The sequence below is a fragment of the Podarcis cretensis genome (assembly GCF_951804945.1).
Source record: "Podarcis cretensis genome assembly, chromosome: 4".
Lineage (NCBI taxonomy): Eukaryota > Metazoa > Chordata > Lepidosauria > Squamata > Lacertidae > Podarcis > Podarcis cretensis.
Window position 1 is genome coordinate 58,666,206 of NC_137173.1, and position 23,902 is coordinate 58,690,107.

At 39.1% G+C, this 23,902-nt stretch overlaps 1 protein-coding gene across 3 annotated transcripts in view; it reads right to left on the minus strand.

Moving 5' to 3' along the window:
* KDM6A (lysine demethylase 6A) overlaps positions 1-23,902 on the minus strand; it is a 109,258-nt gene that overhangs the window by 81,901 nt on the left and 3,455 nt on the right. For all 3 annotated transcript variants that reach the window (XM_079974486.1, XM_079974484.1, XM_079974485.1), the window contains exon 3: positions 1,563-1,671. In XM_079974486.1, coding sequence (XP_079830612.1) covers positions 1,563-1,671 — 109 coding nt within the window. The remainder of the gene's footprint in view (positions 1-1,562; positions 1,672-23,902) is intronic.

Consider the following 23,902-nt stretch of genomic DNA (forward strand, 5'->3'; position numbering starts at 1 on the left):
CCCATTTTTGAAACTTGAGTTTCATTCCCACAAGGACTAAGCCAGAACGTTTCTTCAAATTCTGCCCCAAAATGGAGACATTATAGGTGTTTGTTGATTTTACAATTCAAGTCAATAGAGACCTCATACAAAGCTTTGGAAAAGCAAACTAGCAGGATTCTGCCTTGAATTCAAAACAAAACAAAATGTCAGACCAGACCTCAAAACAGAAGAAGCGCACAATCTGAAACATGTTCCATACCAGTTTGATTTTATACAGAACCCTGGGCACTGTATAAATTATTATTTTTTCTTGGCAATGTAATTATTTAAATTGTCAATTTAACAATAAGCCACTCTTCCTCAATTAATCTTTTTTTGGAAAAACAGATCAGTTATTAGTTGTTAACATTTCTATGCCTTGTTGTGTTCCTGTTAGGCGTGGACCTTCCTGATGTGACCCCTGCTTAATTTTATTGTGTAGCTATTTCTCTATCTTTCCGAGTTACAATACTTACAGCAATACATATGCTTTTATTTATGTTCTCTATTTAACACAATAAATGTAAAAACATAATTAAAACATCATAAAGACAATACCAAAAGAAGACCTAAACCCAAAGGCTTGGATTTAGACACTGTTGCATATGCCCAGTGCATCAGGCACATTTAGAGGATCATGCAGAGTCCCCATGATCCCTTGGATGACTCATACATACCACACATGCACCATAGCTTTTGAGGTAGTACTAAAGCCCACACTCTTCCTAGTCTGGATGAACTGTCTCTGATGCCCACTATATGCAACAAAACGTGTACAAGAGGGAAGGTCCAAACAAAGCTGAGAAATATCTAATTGAGGTTTGGATTCAGTTAGGCCTCAAGGCTGCTTTACACTTTTAGTCACATTGCTGGGAGCATGATGGGGCCTAGGGATTTTAAAGCTGTATTTCAAACACTGAACCTAGGCTAAAAGGGGGGAAAAAATCGAATGGGTGGGTCAAGAACTGCTCCAGACTCATCCTAGCAACGATTCTAATAAGTAAAGGATTAAATGCTTGCAAATGGAAAAACAACCTCTGTCACTGCCAGGGCACCAAGGGTCACAGAGGCTGGGAGGATCCCTCTCAGGAGGGTCATCATAGCAAGGGGAAGACCATCATGGTCCTAGTCATCAACCAGAGATGAAGCAGCAACAGGCAGCTTGCTTCCCAATCCCTGCATGGCACTCTGCTCCAACTGCCAGTTACCGCAGAACTAAAAGAAGATACATGAGCTAGGTGACGTAGGGGCACTGGGAGGCTGCTCCTCAGGAAGAACATTATGGCAAGATGGGCCCCCATCAACCAACCAGTGAAGCAACACCTGTTCCATTGCTTGGCTTCCACCTTCTCTTCCTTCCCATTCTTTTGTTCATGCATATTAGACTGTAAGCCTGTGGGCAAGGACTGTTCAATCTTTTGGGAGGCCACATTTAGAAAGTTTTAGGCATTTTGTAAATGTTAAATAATAATTCCTTCATAAATATGTAAGCACATGAGATCCTGAGCAAAGACTGCTAAAAGAAATGGCAATGGACTTACCTTTTGGATAATCCTCCAATAAGAGGTTGAAGTGACCTAATTGGCAAAAGAAATCGGATTCGACTTTTCCTTCTGCTTTCAATATTAACGATTCATAGCAGCCAACAGCCTGAGGGGGAAGATAACAAACTTTATAAATATAATGTACTAAATACAATATATGTAAAGTGCTTATAAAATAAGTCATCACTTTAGGATAACTTTACCATTGCATTATATATATATATATAACCATTTTGGAACACCGTGTACTATTTAATTTTTCTTCTGTGGAAATGAACATGTCCCAATTCTATAACAGCAGTGTTCATACAATAGTGCTTCATCTACATTTTAAAGTTAGCAGCTTTTCTCCTGGTGTACACTGCTGAAAGGTTCCCATGCTGCTTTTCCTGTGTCACAAGCAAAACAAACCAAAACTTAGCTTCCTGTGCACCTGAACCCAGGCAACCAAGGGTTTAAAGAGAAACGAACCACAAGCTCTGCTTCAGATGACACAAGCCACTCAGAAAGGCTTGTTTGGTCTACAACAGGCACATCCAACTGAATGTGATCTACTCCCAGTGTAATAAAACTGGCAGTGATCTACCCAGTGTCATTGACCATAGTTGTTGAGCTTTTTGGGAGAGGATGGACCACAATTGTTTAACTTTTTTAAGAGAGAGATCACAGTTGATGAGCTTATTTTACAGGGAAAGACAACATTTTGGGGAGGATGAGCTGAGTTGTTGAGCTTTTTCTAGGTGGGGGAAGAGTTGTTGGAGCAGGGAAGACCAGGTTGGACATTGCTGGTCTACAAGGCAGAGGAACATCACAACAATTTAGAGGAGAATGTACCAGCAGATCATGCATTTTAAATTATAGATTGTTTCAAACAATGGTTGTAATCTGACATGTAAACTGTGTGAATAAAAGAATACAACTAGGCACCACAGCTATTGTTAAAATATAAAGATATTTTGCTTCAATACAGTCAAACACAATTAAAGGGCTGAATTGATATTGTTTGTTTTGTTTGGATTTTCTCATTTTGCAGGGAATCAATTTTTGATCAAAACATTAAATCCATACTCTAGCATAAAAGACAGTACTAGAATGCACAGAACGAATTATGGCTCTAGAAAACTTAAATTATGAATAATCTTGCTTTAAATCCATTGATCTGAGGAGTGTCTTTCTCCAAACCTGCTCACCCTGTAACAGTAGTGGCTTAGCGATGCTGTCAGACTAAATTGGAAGAGGAGAGTTAATGTGCCACTTACAGCAAAATGGCCTGGCACTATCATAAGACTCCTAAAATTGCAGGTGTATCAACAGAGGTATGAAGGAGAACCCAGGTGGAATCTCTCATTGGCCTGGTTTAGACAACACGCTAAAACATGGTTGAGTTAACCAGGTAAAAACAATCATGAAAAAACAGCCTACATTTTACTAATTATGGTTAACAGGTGCCCAATTATTGTTGTTGTTGTTGCTGCTGCTGCTGTTGTTAAAATTTGTATACCGCCATATACCCACAGGTCTCACGGCAGTTCACAACATAAAATTATAAAACACAAAATAGATAAGGAAAATAAAAACAAGAACAAACCAATTATCTCCCCCTAACAATAATATCCAATAATCCCAAGGTTTATAGTTGGTTTACACATTTTGGTTTATATTATCTAGAGCTTAGCATAATGTCCAGACCCAGACCTCTTCTTGACTTAAGTGGCTGGAGCCACAATAAGAACAAGCAGCTAGTACAGAGCAACTTAAAAAAGAAGGTGTGCTCTAGGTTCAGCAGCTCTCACTGGTGCCTCCCACTGTGTCCAGCAATAGTCACTCTTCCCACTGCAAAAACTGCCCCCCCCCCCATCATATTTGGAAGGCAATTCATTGTGTGCTTGTCTGAATCTGTAATTTCCAGGATCCTCCCTGGATATCTTTTTTATAAAAAAAATTGGTATTGCATTGACCACTTCACTTTCCAACCCTCAGGTATGGAGGCTGATCTGAGGGTCAACTTATGTAGGACTCTTTTCTCAACTATATGCCCCAGTTCCTTTGAGATTCCCATCCTGCAACACTTAGTTCATGCACAAATCTGTCCTATATCTTCTGCAGTGAACACAGATTCAAAGAATTCATTCAATTTCTCTGCAAATCATAGCCTTCTTTAGCACAACTTATCACCTCATGTTCCAATCACCTTTCCAGCCAGCCTCCAGCTACTGATATATTTAAATATATTTTTTGTTGGTGAATTTAAAGGGACAAATTCTCATTTAAAGGAATAAATTCTCACTCCAGCCACACTAGAGTCCAGCATGGAATGCAGCTTTTATGGCTTTGTGGTACAAAGAATGAGAAGGGCAGCTAAGTTTATTCTAAGAGCTGAATATGGATGCTACTGTAACATAAGGGTGATGCTATTCATGCCAGAAAAGGAAGCACTAGTGTTTTCTTATTGGGAAGATTGAGAATAAAAATTTAAAGTCTTCTGTTACTTGTTGCCTGCATGCAGTCTGCATTTTACAGGGTGTTCTATTAAAACTAGCCTTTATGCCTGTTGCTTCCATAAATGAAATGAAAAGAATCTGTTAATAAAAGGGAAGAGTGCTACAGAAGACAGTTCACTTCCTTTCCTTTGTTTAAAGAGAGGGAAGCAATGTTGGAAGAATTTAAGTTGGCAAAATGACCAGCAACAGCTGCCTTGTTGTGGGCATGTGGGTATGATAACTAGCGCAGAGGAAGGAAGCAAAAGAAATGACTGGAGAGAATGCAATTCAGTCTAAAATATAAAAAATCATTTGCGTTATTCTGCCACCTGCTTGCTTTTCATGGGCACTGAACTAAACACTAGTTCACTTGTGCTGGAACTTGAATTATGATAATTCTGCTGCTTTAACATCTAACTTTGTGTAAATGTAAAGATGTGTTTGATAAGGAATGCACCAACAGAATAAACAAAGATAAGAATTCTAACAGTGCTCATTTTAACTGTACCTAAATAAAACCCAACACTGGGTTGCACAATCCTCAGTCTCCACTACAACAGGAGACAATGGTGGGAAAGTTCATATTTAATTCATTGATTCTCTTGTCTAAAATAACATCCATAGATGACAGAAAGAGAATAAAAATAAGAGTCAGAAAGAGTAAAAATTACGGTTACATTTTTTATAGTCTTGTATAATTCACTTCGATTTACTTTTTTTATTATTAAAGGATGTTGCTGATCTGTGCAAATGCAGGGTCAGAGAGAACCCTAATAAACAACCATTCCTGTTATAGATACAGGTGTTTTAATGAAGTTTCCAGTAAACGGGGGCTGTTTCTGTTGCTATTTTCATTCAAAGTTACCTAACAAGTGCACCCCTCACATAATCCCCCAACCAAAGCTCACACTTATATTGTCATTGATTGCCAGGACCTGACATCACCTAATCTGCCAAAAAATCATGGAACAGAGAAGTTCAAAATACATCCAGTGTAACTTTTCAAATTAAAATTGTTGTGAAGGATATCCTTTAGCCTTATGTGCACAGGAGTGCTTCTAAATTAGTGAGGGGATGGAAAAGACAGTCTCCGGATTAATTCCAGTTATAGGATTCTCTACTGCTATTCAATCCATTAATATCTGGCTCAATTAATGTGATTTTATCTTTTCCTAGCCTCAGAACAAAAATGACTTAAACATCAATGTAATTTCTGTTCTTTCCCTTCATCATCAGCTTTTTAATAAGAAAGGACTGCTAGATTCAAGTAATTCCCTCCCCTCACCCCAATTAAATATTCATTTTAATTCATTAAAAATAAGAAATAAGTTTTAAAATGATGCAGTAATCTCTGAACAACAACAGGTGTCTGGTCCACAAGCCCACACTGCATCAAGTCTGCTGCACTTCTTCATTTCTCTCACTCTCAACAGTAATACTTAAGAGAAGGAGACTCTGACTGGCACTCTACTGCTTTGAATTAGTCATGGAGAGGAAAGTAGTAATAGTTGGAAGCTCTAACCTTTTATGACATTTTAGACTGTGAGTGTAAGACTGCTACTAAAGTAAGTTCCACAGGCATGTGGGAGCTCTTCAAAGTGGAACTGCAAGAAGAACTGGGAAGGGGAACTGCACGCACAGCAGCTGAGACCCGCAAACACCCCGCCACCAAAATTAAGAGACAAATCTTCTAAAATTCTTTTTACAACTTATATCCATGGATTTCCATTCTGTGAGCCACCATAATATGGAATAATTAGGCTATATAACAAGTTTATTAAATATGGGCACTAGTTTGAATCTTCTTAAGTTTTTCACTTGTTTCTGAACTTCCTAAGAACCAAGGATGCCTGTGTTCACATGGTATCCACATTATTCTAATCCAGGTATAAGATATTTACACACAGTAAAGGTAAAGGTAAAGGTACCCCTGCCCGTACGGGCCAGTCTTGACAGACTCTGGGGTTGTGCGCCCATCTCACTTAAGAGGCCAGGGGCCAGCGCTGTCCGGAGACACTTCCGGGTCACATGGCCAGCGTGACATCGCTGCTCTGGCCAGAGCCAGAGCCGCACACGGAAACGCCGTTTACCTTCCCGCTGGTAAGCGGTCCCTATTTATCTACTTGCACCCGGAGGTGCTTTCGAACTGCTAGGTTGGCAGGCGCTGGGACCGAGCAGCGGGAGCGCACCCCGCCGCAGGGATTCGAACCGCCGACCTTTCGATCGGCAGCCCTAGGCGCTGAGGCTTTAACCCACAGCACCACACAGTACCTATGTATAATTGAACTTTATGATAATGAAAACTTCTGAGGGGTCCACTACCCCTGTTCTTTTCAAGGTATGGCTCATCCATCCAGTGTTCAAAACTCCCATTGTTCTAGGCACATTTTGCGACAGGGAATTTCATTAGTGCAAGCTGTTTCTGAGCTCTGGGTGCAGTACTGCACTTAAGATTTCAGAGTAAAACTGCACAGTGGAAGGAAAGGAGGACCTTTTTACGCCTCCCAGCTACTCTTAAGTATATTAGGGGGGTGGGAAGAGAAAGGACTAGACCATGTGAAAAATGAACATAATATTTTCGCTGCAGTGCATTCCTTTTCAGCTTTGTATTCTTATTACAAAAATGTGCACCTAGAAATTCTGTTGTTGCGCCCATAACCTAGGTTTAAGGTGCCATTTAGCTCCTAGCTTTCATATCTCAGTTTCTAACACTGCATCCATCAGGGCAATCAAAGCAGTCTGCTTCGTCTAAGAGCAACTGATAAAAAAAGAATCTAGCTCCAAATGTGAATCATATTTAAAAACTCAGCATGCAATATACATTGAATCGAAACCTGTAAAATTAAATACAGTCATCTAAAACAACTGAGATTACACTATGAGCAATGTTCTAAAAAGTAAATCTTGCACAATTTGTGCGTTCTGCACAATTATACATGCTTATATTCCTCTGAAATCAATGGGGTGTTTAGTGTGCATAAGTACAGCCAAGACTGTAGTTGAAATAAGAATAACACATTATGTTCCTAATTGATATATAGGTTGTAATGTTTGGTGGACAAAACAAACTTTAAAAAATAAATCAAGTCTAGTTTAGAAAACTTTGGCAATATCCGCATGCTTTAGACTTAAGGGTAAGCTTTAAATCAACATTTGATTAAATCAATTCTAGGTGATACATTCTGATATATTGTTGTATCTTTGCAACCAGTCAAAGATGCAGGGCATTGTTATAGCAAGTAGAATAAATGCCTTTAAAATTAAATACACAGGGAGTTGGTATTATCAGTCACAACTAACCACAACAGCAGCTCTGGCCCTTCTTCTAGCAGAGAGAAAGTATTCTGCGTATCATCTGTAGCAAATTCAGAGAATGATGTTATTAAAGTTATGGTACTCTCTCTGGAAAAAGACTGGAGAAACAAAAATGGAAGATACTGAAGGAGGAGATTGGGATACTATTGTAAACACAACAAGAAATGGAATTTGATCATAATAGGACATGAACTAAAGGATATATAGTAAAAAAAAAAAAAGGGGGAATATTAGCCCAAATTGAAATCACAGTGGAGAGATTTTAAAATGGACATGGACGGAAGAATTTACTTTCACTCAATATGGATTAATGGTGGTGGGAAATAATGAAGATAAATTCAATATAAAAATATGGTTGACATTTATCAAGAATAACAACAATTAGAGCCCATTTCCGACTTTGTATGGGGAAAAGCAATGATTCTGAGATACCTTGACTTGACTTAAAATAAATATTGTTTAACAGAAAGTGGAGAAGATGGATGTTAGCATGGACCAAATGTTTTAAATAAACCTTTTTTTATTTTATGTTAACTGGCAGATGGAAAATGAGAAGTTTTCTTTTTGTATCTTTCTATGTTTCCTTTTCTTTGTCTTTCCTTCTCTCTCTTCATATTGTCCCTTTCCTTCTATTTTTTCTTCTTTTTATGGAGTCCCATGTCTGGGGACTTTATAATAAAGTCCAGAGATTGTATACTCATGGTAAGCATGTCCAACTTGTTGATCGCGATCTACAAGTCGATTGCAGGTGCCTTTCAGGTTGATCGTTGGACGCAATGAAGAATGGGGGCAGGGGGATCTCAACAACTCTTGGCAATGATAATGGGTAGATCACTACTGGGGGGGCCGCTAGGGGGAGCCTTGGAAGATGGCGGATATTAACATCTATCCAGCTCGCACAAGGTAATTAGAGGCTGATTATGGGGAGTATATCAGTCTCCCTTCATCTCTCCAGGGGGGAGAGATGCCGTTTTCACCCGCTGTTGCCATAAATCACCCCCGAGTTCGGAAGAAGGAGGGGGTGAGGCACTGGGTGCATAACCCTTGGCGGGCCTCGGAACTCCTCCGAAGCTGCTTCCAGGAGCGAAACTAGTTGCGTTACTTAAAAGGGAAAAAATTGGGAAAGATAACGCACATGCTTCAAGAGAGGCAGGAGGTTTTTATCTGCTAACAATTTTACCACTGAAAGGAAGAAGACTGAGACGGACTGAGAAGGAAGATTACATCAAAGTATTACAAATATGGTATGTGGATTGGAATGCCGGAACTAAGGGGGGGGGGAATGACTTTTTGTTTTTTTTGCTCTATGTGATTATTAATAACCCTCCCTCTGAAGATCTGTCACAGAAATAAATTGCAAATGGGACTAAAAATGAATTGTGTGGGAATAATTATGAACTTCAAAGTTTTACTCTGTGAAGGATTTGGAAAGAAGAAGGGCTCTCTCTTGTGACGCAGTAAGAATGGAAACTTGATAAGAGACCTGTGTTGTTGAAGTTGGTCTTGGGGAGGGCGAGCCGAAGATATATTATTTTCTAGGAGATTGCGAACTGGAAGGGGCAGCCCTCCTGCAAAAAGACTAATTTACGATGCAACAGATCGGAAAAGCTAAAGAGCGAGTTTCTAGACTGTATTTCATCGGAACGACAAAAATGGCGATTACTCGCTCGAGCGGAAAGGACTGTTGGAGGAGACTGATTTACGAGAGAGCAGCACAAAGCCCACACAGAAATACAAATAAGACTGTCTTTTTCAACCCACTTGCGGAGCATATCGGAGGAAAATGGAAAGGAAAATGAGTAATGACAAGTATTGAGAAGAAGAGACTGGAAACATCATTCTTAATATGGAAGCAGAACAAATATTTGAGGATTGGACTCCTGCCAATCAAGAAGCTTGGGTACCCCCCACAAAAATTTACAATTTGGAAAACAATTGGATTATATGATATGTATTGTTATAATTTGGACTAATTGATTTGATGTGTTTAATTTGGAAATATGAAATTTAATAAAAATTATTTTCAAAAAAAAAGATCACTACTAGGTTTTTTTTATACTGGGAGTAGATTGCAGTCTCTTGGGAGTTGGACGTGCCTGGTGTATGGGATAGCTGCATATTTCTGCATTGCAGAGGGTTGGACTAGATGATCCTCAGGGTCCCTTCCAACTCTACAATTCAATGATTCTATGGCTGGTGGAAGACCCTGCGTGAAAGGCTGGGAGGAGAAAGGAAAAATCCCAAATGAGATCTGGGAGGAGCTACTGTTCCTCTGTGAGTGGAAAGGGACAATAATTGCTTTAAAGAGGGGCCTCCGTCTTTTACTTACATGATCTGTATTTCTTGTAGTTGCTTTTTTTTACTGTATTATGAATTTTTTTAAAATAAAAATCTCATTCAGGGAGGAGTGAGAGAAAGAAACTACAGAGCACAATGAGCAATATCCAGCTATGTTATACTTAGAGTAGACACAATGAATTTATCCACCTATTTTAATTGGTCTGCTCTGAGTATGACTAACATTTGATATTACCCATTGCACTTAATAAAATATACTAATAGTAACCATACAAATGAAGCCAAAGAGTCATTGAGAGCTTCAATTAATTTGAATAGAAAGATGTGCCAGGAAAAGACCCTTTTATATTTGAGTCCGCATTTATTCTCTAATGCCTATACTGTACTACCTTTCTGACTACATAGGTTTTTTCTGGAAGGACTTGCATACAACACTTTTCAAAGATGTGCTTGTTGGAGTCATAAACAATAATGTCTGGCTTCTTGAATCATTACAGCAAGCTGTTGGATAACATACTGCATTATAAATGCAATGTATACAGTAAATATTGTGATTAAGCAACTAATTAAATAACAGCCCATTTCATGAGCTGCTGCCCCAAGGATTGGCAAAGACTTTTGCATATGGAAATGGTGAGCTCTCCCAAGCCTGCCATGGATTTACTCAGAAATAATATAATTTATTCTGGAAAAAGCAGGGAAGAAATATTTTCCAAACCCAATCTGAGGGCTTGAGAAAATGTCTCACAGCCCCTGACAGTCCCCTGCCTTACTTAGTCAGCTAGTAGAGAGTTTGGGGGCTTGAAAGGCGCACCTCTCCTTTGAGGCAAGCTTTAACAGGTCCTCAGAATTGTTATCCAAAGCCAAGGTTGGAGACATTACCAGCACTTCTAAGTATCACAATGCATTGTACACCAGTGTTGTCTCATTAGCCAGGGCAATGCACCAGAACAGAGACATGATAAGCTTCTGCTCAACTGTCTCAACTTTGATACGACTCTATTGCATATATCCTATGAATTAGTACTATGAATTTATAGTATTTAGGGTTGCAGTGGATTTTTTCAGTTTTAAGTATATGGTTACCCAGAAAACTGAATTAGTTGGAGTGAAAAGAGAATTGCTCTTCATATATGTTGTCCCATATTACAACATATATGAAAAGCAATTCTCTTTCCACTCCACCTAATTCAGCTTTGGCCAAATAAAGTATGTTGTTTCCATTTTCTAGCTCATCCTCTAACAAGAATACAGCAGTAATTATTCCATTATCCCCCTTTAAAATGTTCCTCAAAAATGTGTTGTGGATCTGTTGTAATAGGCATGTAAAATTAAAAAAGAAATGAAATACACACATTACGTAAATTCATTGTTGCATTCATTGTTACAAATCCAACCTAGAGTATACCAGAACATGGATCACTATAGCCAGGCTATCCCAGTTGGAAAAGGCTGCAGCTGAAGAGCTGCCTAAATTTGCAAAGATGTCCACTTTGGGTCTTTAGTGACAAAGTGGGATCAAAAAGCACCCCCAAGATGCATACCTATTCCTTCAGAAGGACTGCAGTCCAATCCAGCACACCTAATTCCAAGACTTGGTACCTACCCACAGTGCCTATATCTCCTCAGGTTTCAACTTCAATTTACAGGCCAGTTACCAAGTCCAGGTAACAGTTCACCACTTCCTCACTTGATGCAGATGACAAGGAGAAAAAGAGCTATGTTTCATCAATATGCTGATGACACCTCACTCTAAATCCCCAGTTGAACCTACCACATGGCAGCTTATAGATGCTTCAGAGAATGAAGGAAAAGATGGAATCTTACACGAATCTACAGCTGAAATGTCATGGAATCTAACAGAATTCCCCCAATGCTGTTTTCTGAAACCAGTCAGTCATGCAGGAACAAGTGGAATCACCATATCACCATGGCTCCCAATCCAGAGAGTCTGTCAAGCAAGCTCCCATTATCAGTATGGTATCTATGCATTATACACAATATTAAAACTGTTAATAAATCCATGAACTTAAGTTTGTACAAGCAAATTATGAAAACATAATCTGAACCCATTTTACATATTTAGGAATGAAAGTTACAAACAGAATGAGTAATAAATATTGCTCCCTCAGCAAATACATTATTATTATTATTATTATTATTATAGCCCTGCAATTAAACATGCCTGAGGTGAGCAAGAATTGCCTCTAGGCTGCTAAGAAAAGCCTCGCAGCCTAGAAAGAGCACATAAATGCAGTGAAGTACTGCTCCCCACCTAAGGGAATACAGAATTACCATAGATGCTTCCTGCCTTTTCCTCGTCATCTGACAGTGTGCAGCCTGACTGAAAACAACCATAATGGAGAAACACAGCAGGGTGCAATGGCCTCTACCAATACAGTCCCCCCTTCTGCTGCCTCTGTAATATGCCTCTGTTGGGGAGGAGGGCACTGACCAAGATGAGGAAATGCAAAACATGCCAGTTGCCACTTCCCAGGGTTTTAGCTTTAATTTCAAAAGGTAGGAAAGAAGCTGCAAGAGCAGCTACTTTAGCACTGCTTCATTTCCTTAACATAACTACTTATTCCATACCTTTCAATTCATTTCCCTTCTCATTGTCTATATTTTCCTTCTCCAAGATCTATGCTTCTAATTGCAAAATCTTCTGCCAAGCTCATCTACTGATGTTCTTCTGATCCTTCCACCGACACAAGCACTGCAACTTGTCATATGAAACTATCCCCGCTCTCCTCCCACTGTGTGCTGTTCTGGAGGTTCTACTGACCCACGCAAGCCAAATTCAGCAGGGCGGGGGGAGGAAAGCCCACAGGGCTTCTGCTGAGAGGGCTGGTTAGGTGAATCCCGCCCTCAGTTCTCCACCCCGTACTACAGGAAATAATGGTTGTACAAAAATATACATGACCTGTTTGTTTAGGCGTTGCAGTTGTACAGATTTCAACTTTAGTGACATACATACCCACCCACCCACCCAATCTAGAAATTTAACAACTCCACAAATGTTGAAGCAGAAGGAGGGGAACTGTTTTTTCTCCAGAGTGCAGGGAGGAAATTTTGAGAGAAATTGAAATATACACTATATTTACAGCCCCAAATGCATAAATGCTTACAACTGCAATCCTATGTGAACTTACCTAGGAATAAAGTAACTTATGAATGTACATGTATAGGATTTTGCTATTGGTATTATACAAACAAAATTGTGAATGTGGCCAATATTAAAGAGTTGGGGCTCCAAATTGTTGCAGCCTATGTTACCTAAGCACATGTATCTTAGTTTTTACCATCTGAGTTGTTAGTAAAAATAAAGTTTGAATGTAGAAACCACACTTTTTTTCACAAATGAAAGAAACAATTATTTGGGCAGAACCAGTCTTAAAGAAGGGCCTATATAGTCCTTTCCTAAAGATGGCAGAGCCCTCTAGGTGCAAAATGCATCTTAGATTTAAGTTCTGTATAGGTATACAGCAAAGGTGGGGAATCTGTGGCCCTTCAGAAGTGGTTGGACTCCAACGCCCATTAGCCCATGACCAATGAGAAGGGATGATGGGAGCTGTTGTCCAGTAACACCTGGCGGGCCAATGATGCTGTGCTCCTGGTCTATATGTAGGAATTATCACTCACTAATGTGCTGGTAACCTCAGGTTTTGACTTATGTAATGCGCTCCACATGCAGCTGGTCTGGCGGTTGCAGCTGGTACAGAATGCCACAGCCTGGTTGGTGTTCCTTATCTGGCAAATATCACGCTAGTGAAGGATCTGCAGTGGGTGCCTAACAGCTACCAATCCAGGTTTAAGGTTCAACTATTAACACACAAAGCCCTAAAGAATTATTGGTTGTTACTGATTTTATTGTTTTAAATTTTTTAAACTGTTTTGTCATGCTTTATAACTGACTTAATTCATTGCAAATTTTGATTGCAGATGTTCTAAGGTTCTGATCAAATTGCTGTGCAGATTTCAATTATGCATTTTATAATTTACTTTATAGCTATAAACCATTTCAGCATGTAAGGTGAACAACAACAACCAATGCTATAGGCTAACGTACATAAAAATATTCTTATTACACATTTTGAGTGAGTAAAACCTTGCATTAAAACAAATTTCTGTCATTCCAAAAGATAAAATATATATTGGACTATATTTGGTTTTTTCTTTGCAATAGTCCCCCAAATCCCCAATTTTTCTATTTTAAACAATTGGAGAGAAAGCTCTCGGGGCGGGGGGTGTCTATTTCCCAAAGCCCATTCTTTTCATTTCACCCCCAGACCTTTCAATCTCTCTCCACTGTTCACAAAGCTAAATATCTGATAAGAGAGTGATCCTTCTTGTACAATATTGCCTCAAGTTGAATTATATAAAATATATAGTATCATCATTGGGGTTTTTAATGACTTAAACATTTGCTGTCTCTGGGAATCTGCCTGAACGTACAATGTTGCAAACTGAAGATGGTGGCAGGGATGGCACATACCGTAATCCTTAACTCCAACATTTGCAGGCGAACTGATGCCCTTTAAACATTCATGGAATAGGTGTGAGAGTCTGTAGAGAGATTCTAAGCATGTTCAGTTAGCATACTTAGAAAGCCCCCCCCCCCACCAGGAATTCTGATAAAACAGGGATCCCGATCACAAGGAAGTCTCTAAACACATTCAGAAAATTCTCTACACCTTTGCATCTAAAGGGCAGCCTATACACCCAGGGAAAATGCAGGCATGGCTCACATACACACTTCTGCCTCTCATTTACAACATTACATGTTTATGCAAAAAACTGAATACCACTAGAATATGTCTGTCATTTGTCATGTTGGAGTTACAGTCTTGATTCTATGCCTGCTATCTGAAAGAAATTACCACCAAGTTCAATGGTACATAAGTCAGTTAAGAGTTCACTGAACTTCAATCTGAAAGACTTATGATTAAAATATGTAAAGATCTATGAATGTATATACAGATGTGCTTGTACAAAGATTAAATTAAACATTAATATTATGTAATAGATCAATACAAAAAGTTAGTTTGTACATAATAACCAACAATCGCATTCTCTAGGGGATGTGGCATCTCTAAGGTAAAGCTTCCATATGAAAAAATTTAGGATATGGGGGCCGGGGCAGGGACCAGAAACAGACCCTTACAGATTACCAGAAATAGCCTGCCTCTGAACAGAATATGAAGGGGTCAGAGCTAATAACACCAATCTAAATTAAATAGCTTATGAACCACATCATATATGATGTTGGGTGAGGGGCAAATTAAGGTGTAGCCGAGTCAAAAGGGGGCTTGCCATGTCTTACAAAGCCACATGCATTGTACTCCAAAGCACTTGACAATCAGATGATCGTCAGATTACACCAGACAGATCCAATTACACACCCGTCCTAGAGTAAAACGGAGTAGAAATTTTGTGTGAAGCAACACATGCAATTATTACAAAATAAACTGTGGATAGGCTTTAAATGTGCATTAATAATTTGTGTGTTGTTAATTGTTCAGGACTGTAAACTGATATTATTGGTGAAGACCAGAGTCTAGCCACAATCAAGACTCAGGGTCCAAGGCTTCTGAGTCTTTAGCTAGGAGCCAGACAAAGAGCAAAACCAAGTTCAGGGGTTTGATCCTGCTGCTGGAGATCGGGAGACCACTGCACCCAAGGCTGAAAGACAGAAGCTCCCAGAAGAACCCCTGGACCACCAGGTCCAGTAGGACCAAGGCCCGTCATGGGAGTTTTCCCAAGACTCAAGAACCAAAGGCCTCCCGCAGTACCTAACCAATCCAGCAACATAGAGAAACTATAGATGGGAGGAGTATCCATCTTCAGGCAGGAGAGCTGACCCTTTAAGAATCTGAAGTCTCCACAGTGGGGGAGGGTAGACTGGAAGCAGAGGCTATAAAAGTCTGTCTGATCTCAATCTCTGTCACAGTAAGTTACTCAACTCAGAACTATGCTTGGTCCTGCAACTCTTTACCTGTCTTGCGCTATGAGACTAGCATCAGACCAGGACACAGCATTGACCTCCCCAAAAATGTTCCACATTCAGCGATGGAAATCCATATTAGAATCTTAGGGTGATACATGAAGATACTCATAGGAAGCAAAAATATTGAAGATGGAAAGTCTCCAAATATTTATTATAATTAATTAGAACCCACATTTTAGGAATTATCATCATCGGTAAATTTCTATACCACCCTTCATCTGAGGTTCACAGAGCAGTTTACAATATAAAAACACAAAACAGAGTAACAAACAAAAACTAAACCTCCCCCACAGAGGTATGTAACGAAGGCACCATGTGAGCCTGCCTGGGGAGAGTATTCCACAAATGGGGATCCACCAAAGAAAACTTCTGCTATTGTTATTATTACTATTTATTAAATTTCTATGTCGCCTTTCAAGGGACGCGGGTGGCGTTGTGGGTAAAACCTCAGCGCCTAGGACTTGCCGATCGCATGGTCGGCGGTTCGAATCCCCACGGCGGGGTGAGCTCCCATCGTTCGGTCCCAGCTCCTGCCCACCTAGCAGTTCGAAAGCACCCTTAAGTGCAAGTAGATAAATAGGTACCGCTGTATAGCGGGAAGGTAAATGGCATTTCCGTGTGCTGCTCTGGTGCCGGTTCGCCGGAGCAGCTTCGTCACGCTGGCCATGTGACCCGGAAGTGTTTGCAGACAGCGCTGGCTCCCGGCCTCTAGAGTGAGATGAGCGCACAACCCTAGAGTCTGGCAAGACTGGCCCATACAGGCAGGGGTACCTTTATGTCGCCTTTCACCCGAAGTTCACAGGGCAGTTTACAATAAACACAAAAATACGTATAATAACAAATGAACACAAAAAATCCCAAACACATTGTTTAAGAAGCCTTTGTTTAACTAGCCAAAGGACTGGGAGAAGAGGAAAGTTTTTGCATAGCACCTAAAGATATGTAATGAAAGCACCAAGCAAGCCTCCCGTGGGAGAGCAATTCCACAAGCAGGGAGCCACCCCAGAAAAGGCCTATTCTCATGTTGCTGCTCTATTGCACAAACGTTCATTTTTAAGGTGCCTCCTTTAGAGATTCCTGAGTTATTCAGCAAACATTTCTCATACCACATAATCCCTTTCTCATACCACGTAAGCCTAGATAGTAGTTCATTCTACAATGGGATAATTTCAATAATTATTTGAAAAGCAGCTGTAACTTAAGCACGATAGTAGCCTTTGAATGATTTCTGTAAATAGTACATATGAAGGAAAACAATATTGAAATAGAAAAGAGAATTTTTCAAAACAATAATGATAAACTAAAGCAAGACGCTTAATATAAAAGAAAATATGGAAAGGAAGGGAAGTCATAGGTTCCTGTAGAAAACACATAGTTGAAATTGTATGTCTCTTTTGTGAACATTGTTATCTTTATTCAACTGATCAAAATGAAGCTGACTATGTGGTGTGTGTGTGTGTGTGTATGTATATATATATATATATATATATATATGGAAAATGAATAATAAAGCATTTAAAAAATAAAAATAAAAATCCCTTTTAACTGCAAAAAACATAAAACTGGAACACACTGTGTCTTGGTTCAAAAACAATGAATCACAGTTTACTATGGTTTAATGCTCATGAGCACTTTGCTCCTCCCCATCTTGCTGGGTTTTTTATTTAAAAAAAACCTAAGGATATATTTTTTAAATTCCGTAAACCTGTTATGTTTACCTAAGCCAGCTGATACTTCTCATTTGTGCATAGGCAGTGCTATTTTGGCTATGTAAGGAGAAGAATTTGGGGCTCACTATCAGTATATATAGTAAGTGTAAGCCCTCAACTTACGTGCATTTAACTGGTGCGCATTCAGCTTTATGTGCTTAGCCAATAAATAAATCGATTTTTTTTTCCCAGGGAAAAAAAGATTTTGCACCAGAGGCAGTGTTATGGTAGCACGATCAGTTCTGCCACACTCGGCACGAAGCCAAGGAGGTGCCACAGGGCTTCACAACTAGTATATTTAGCAGAATGGAAGGCTAGAGGTGCAGTTGCTGAATTTTGGACTCTCACAGGGCACTGCTGAAATTTGAAAAACCTAAGTTGGTCCTGATTGCACCCAATGTGTTTTGATTACAGGCAACAACCAATCAACATGCGTCCAAAAGACGTGTGATCACGCACATGTGTGTGATGGCAAACTTGAACGTGAATTGAAAAAGTCATGAAAAGGGAGGAACAGGGGTGTGACGTGCTGAAACAAGACATGACACACTTATACACGCTTGTGGGCCAGGAACAGAACTCCCACACAAAACGGTCGTCAACTGTATGTGAAATTTTTGCTTTAGGAGTGATCCCCAGAACATAACCCCCACGTAAGTTATGGGATTACTGAATAAGAAACACTGTATATGTTTCAGGTTAAGCAAGGCCCAGCTCTAACATTTATACAACATCTGTATAGCTACAACATTTACAAAATTTGCTATTAATTTAATTTATGCTCAAGCATTCTTCATACAAGTGGACTTAAAACTGAATAAACTTTCACTTTTTTAAAGTAATAAGCTAAATGGTTTTCCAAGGCATTTCCAAGCTGGAAAAAACTCTCATCCCCTAATGTTTTTTCTACCTCCTCCATCTTTCTCCACCTGGAAAGGCAACGTGGTTGAGAAAGAACCACAATGATCATCCCTGTACATGCTTCTGTCTCTCTACCTGGACACATACCTTATTCCCCTCTCTGAGACTTTTCAAGAGAGACAGAGCAAATGCCCACATTTGAGTTTCTGTTATTGAAAGACAGACTCTAAATTGCAAATAAAATAGCTTGAAAAGACAAGATAGGATAGAGATGGACAGGTGAAGAGAAATGTCTTCCCCCATGTGGCTTTAGCCTGCTACTTATCAGCAATGGTGCCAAAGAATAGTGGCTAACTCAAAACAACTCACAATACAGTGAAATATTGCTAGACCAGTGAGACTAGTTTATTGAGAACAGTTCAAAAATGCATGAATCAATGCAGGTGGTGCAGTCTTATAGATGTCTTCTCCTGCAGATCCAGAAAAAGAAGAGGAAGGAGGAAAACAGGCTTCCTGAAGTTCATACTTTGCTGAGCATCAAATGGAGGAATATGAACACAAAATATTACAACCTTAATATCTATTTTAATGACCCAGGTAGGAGAATCAGCACATACATGTAAGCCCTGGCCGTTCAATAAATGACAGCAATTAGCCAAACATATAAGGGTAAGATTTGATACCTTATGTCCCGATTTGGATAGGTTCCATTTTGGGTATTATCGAATATAGTAAGATCATGAAATAATACCCACATTTAGAACTTAGATACTGGAGCCATTTATGTTTGTTTAGGGAGTTACTTGTACGTTACTGGATCTCAGATACAGTCACACCTCGAGTTAAATGTGCTTCAGGTTGAGCGCTTTCGGGTTGCGTTCCGCGGCAACCCAGAAGTAACGGACCGCGTTACTTCCGGGTTTCGCCACTCGCGCATGCACAGATGGTCAAAATGACATCACGCACATGCACGGAAGCGGCAAAACACAACCCGCGCAGACACACCATCGCGTCTTGTGTTCCATTCAGGATGCGAACGGGCTCTGGAACGGATCCCATTCGCATCCCGAGGTACCACTGTAGTTTTGTTGTGTTGTTCCCACACTGAAAATATCAATTCCGCTTCATAAGATGGCTCCTCTGCACCACTGTTAAGTGATGCCTAGTCCTAACTACTACTAGCACTGACAATAACGTAACAAACCCCTAGTTACTTCCTGAATGAAACATAATCAGGAACACACAAAAACAGAACAGTGTATGGAAATTATTGTCCTCATACACCTGTGCGTCTCAGTCTAACCCTTCCAGTAAATGGCAATGAAGTGAAGTCAGACATGAGCATGAAACAGGAGGAGAGTTTACCCCTGCTTCTCACTCCTTAGAATTTTCCTCTCACTTCCATCTATTTCGCACAATGAGTTCAAACTGTGGCTAATCTTGTCAGCAGGTACATGAGGGTGGGGGGTTGTTCCCATTCTCTTACTAAATAGCCTGTTGGGTTAGATTAGTTGCAACCATTGATGTACAAGATCCAAGAGAAGTGTTCACAAGGGAACGATGAGCACCACTATAGTCCTTTAGTTAACTGCCACTCCTTCTACAACCAAGGAGAAAAGGTCTTTTAAAAATAAAGCACTGGTTTCCCTCACTGACTGTGGTAACCACAACTGTAAGAACTGCTGAGGAAGTTCCATCCACAGGTTCTTACAAACAACTAAATGCTTCACATCATAATTTACCACACACAGCGCCAATGAAGGCCTTCAGGAATCCATAACGCTGGCCACAGAGAACTCAAGAAATTATCCTTAAGGAGTCTATCCTTTCTATGAGCAATACCTTTAATCTATATTAGTGCAGCAATCTGAATCCTATCTGATAAGAAAATATGTTTATTGTATGAAACGTAATTGCACTAAAATTTAAGGCCTGTAATTCCACCTTCAGCTTTCAATAGTTTGCCAAGCAAATTAAAACTGCAGTCATTCTAAACTTTAGCTTTTTAAGGTGCTCCTGCAACACATTCATCAGAGTGCTCCCAAATAGTTCAGATCTAGTTATAAAACTGTATATATAAAATTATATATATACGTGTGTGTGTGTGTGTGTGTGTGCGCGCGCGCGTGCATTTAAATCAAGTAGAGATTAAAAGGCTGGATTATTATAATCATTCAGTATACTTCCTATTGCAGAAAAATGAAAAATATGAATGTGAACAAAAGATCTAAAAATTGTGATTCTCTTAAAAATATATACTCAAATGAAATACAAGGTGTAATTCTGAAAATGCAATAGCAGCCTGTCTAAAAATGATGTAGCTATCTTGTGGCCATATGCCGAAACATAAGGTGGCGGAAAAGAACTAGCCAACTCCAAGATTTATACTTTAACATACAATGACAAAAATGACCTAGAATGATGTATATATTGATTCCTTCATATTTCCATGAACAGACTTAAAGAAAAAAATCACTATTGATGCCACAAAAGAAAAAAGACTTTTTTGGATGTGTGGATATATTAATTGGGGTGTGTCAAAGCTTAATTTAGGGAGCAGACTCAAGAGTTTCTTATGCATTTTTACTTATTTCGGCTACTCTTGGTACATGTGTACACACACGTACACACACTCCAAATAAAGTACTGGCCTAAAGTATAGCATCACCTCTTAGATTACAATCTTAGGCTGCATGGGTGTATCAGTTTTGATGGTCCAAAACTTATTTAAAGGTGCACACCCCTAGTTCTTTATTCTCTTAATTAGGCATGATGGCACCATGTTCTTATGAAACCCTGGAATCATTGATTGAAAGAATGATTGTTTTTAACTGTTTTTATAGTGTTTTTTATTGTTATATGTTTGCCACACTGGGAGGAAGAGATGGATATAAATGAAATGAAATAAAATAAAATAAATGATAACTAGTGAAAATGATAATAATATAATGAAACACTCCCTAATTATAGTTTGATATAAATTTTATGGATGTAGATGCACAATAGGAGGATGGCCAATGGCCATTTTGGAATATTGCTTCCTCAGACCTGTGCCAACCTGCTTATGATGTCTATCTAATTTCTATCTAATCTATCCAAGTAGAAAATGCCACCAGTAATGGCATTCCTATAGAAATCTCTTACAGGTACGGGACTATCACTGGTATCTCAGTGATCATTCTGATTCATGGTGTTTGTAGGAAAGTTTCCATTATTGTAGCTAAATTAGGCCTCAATCCAGGGAACCACAGAATGAGCTCCACATGAGAAGTCACATTTCTAAGGCCTATGCATTACTTAGGAGTTAAGCCCCTCTGAAACCAGTAGGACTTAATTCTGAGAAAACAAGCATAGGGTTGCAGGACATTTTCCAGAATTCCTTGTGTAAATGCAATATGACCACACATTCAACAAAAGACTTGCAGGATATTCAGAAGAGACTTCTGAGCTGCATGGGGAAAGTGAGAAACCAAATTTCTATAAGGCACTGTCTAGCTTATGTCACAATGAGAAGCTGATTCTGTCCTGCAAGAGATATTTCCTTTTTTGCTGTTAAACCATCAACTCAATTTACATGGAACTTGCATTTTTAGAAATGCAACAAATAAATTAATTACAGAATATCACTGTCTAAATACCTCAGATCACAACAATACCAAAATATGACTAAGCAAAATCTATTTTTTTTAAAATATTGGTTTTTTAACCATCCTGTATCACCAAAAAGAAAAAAAATTCCACAAGAATTTATTTCCAAATAGAAGCAGTAAAGACCTACATTCTCTGATAATCCTAGTCACACACATGTTTGCAAAACTAGACTATTATATTGAATAAGTGCAAAAATAAATTAACAGAATGAAGCTTAGTGTATCCATTGCATGAACAGTATGTCCATTACATTCTATTAAAAAAACATTGACAAACTTATTGGTTATGGCCTAATTTTATCAATACACTAAATAAAAACATAGTCAATTACCGTCATACTAACTTCAGTCAAGGAGACTTCTGTTATACAGTGGTACCTCTGGTTACATACTTAATTCGTTCCGGAGGTCCGTTCTTAACCTGAAGCTGTTCTTAACCTGAAGCACCACTTTAGCTAATGGGGCCTCCTGCTGCTGCCGCGCTGCCAGAACACAATTTCTGTTCTCATCCTGAAGCAAAGTTCTTAACCCAAGGTACTATTTCTGGGTTAGCGGAGTCTGTAACCTGAAGCATCTGTAACCTGAAGCGTATGTAACCCGAGGTACCACTGTATACACACCCAATGTACCAATGAATTGTTACCTTAAAAAAGAGAAAAAAGAAAATAAACAGAAGACTAAAATGCATGAAACTGAAGTGGAGACCTTAAAATAAAATACATTTCACTCCATGCAACTGTCTTTGAAACAAAGTTGTTCCAACAGTAAAGAACAATTCCCATGAAACATTAGGGTAACAAACCATAAACATTATACAAAGTACTGGCAAAAATGACTGAGGATGGATTCAAAGTGCACTGAATATATCTGATGGCAAATTCTATCTAACCACACACATAGACATACCTCTCATTGCATAACAGTAAAACCTTACTTAAGAGCTTCCTTGGCAATATATTATCACTGACATTAGCATATAAACCTCTGAGTATTAGTGAGACAGAAGTTGCCCTCTGCTACAAGAATAAAACACCAACCTACAGACATGGATATTGATATTTAGATATTCAGGCTTCTGTCCTAATAAACAATACCATTACACATTCTTTATAAGGAAATATAAATACAATGTATTTACACACAGTTATTCAACATACTGAATTTAGTTGGCACACTAGTCAGCAATATAAATAGATTTTATACTAGAATTTCTTATATTGAATTGTGCGTGGGGGGAGGGATGACCCAGGATAATATTGGGCCTACCACACTTCTTTAACATGCCCTTTAAGCCTGAAAGGTTCGAGCACCATACTATCACAAATTTCATTAAAATAAGGTCTGCAGTATAACAAAACAATTGCTGCAGCACAAATAGAAACCTAAGCAAGTGCACAGAGGAACTAGAAGATCCAAAAACCAGAGTGCAATACCAGAAGCTTGCTTATCATATACACCCACCAATGCCTAACTGCAAGCCAGGAAGTAAGAGTCATCATACTCTTATGCCCTGCCCCCATATTAAGAACAGAAGCAGATGCACTAGCCTTATCCAAAGCAGGGTATCAGGGAAATGTTTGCAACACCTTTTTCCTATCAGCTCAATGCTTCAAATGAAGAACTGCTTGTAAACATTAAATCGGACCCTGAGGATTTGTTTACACTAGTATTTCACTTGGTATGAGAAGTACAAAACACATATTCCTGTGCTGTTTTCCCCCTGTACAGAGTAGAAAATGCATTCTGCATGGGGAAATTAAGAGCAGAATCAGACATATATCATAGTTTAAATATCCCTCTCTGCACCTTAGATCAAGAAGTATATAATTTTCATATCCAACAAAAACAGTGGAACTTCTTACAACAGGCCTAGAAAAGTGCTCCTGAGAGACTGCCATTGTTGTCACTAGGTACCATACACTTAAATGTACTTGCATGTTCTAAAACTGTACTGATTAGCAAACTTGAAGCAACACTGTCTACATAAAAAAAAACTAACAGTGGGGGAGGGGGAGTA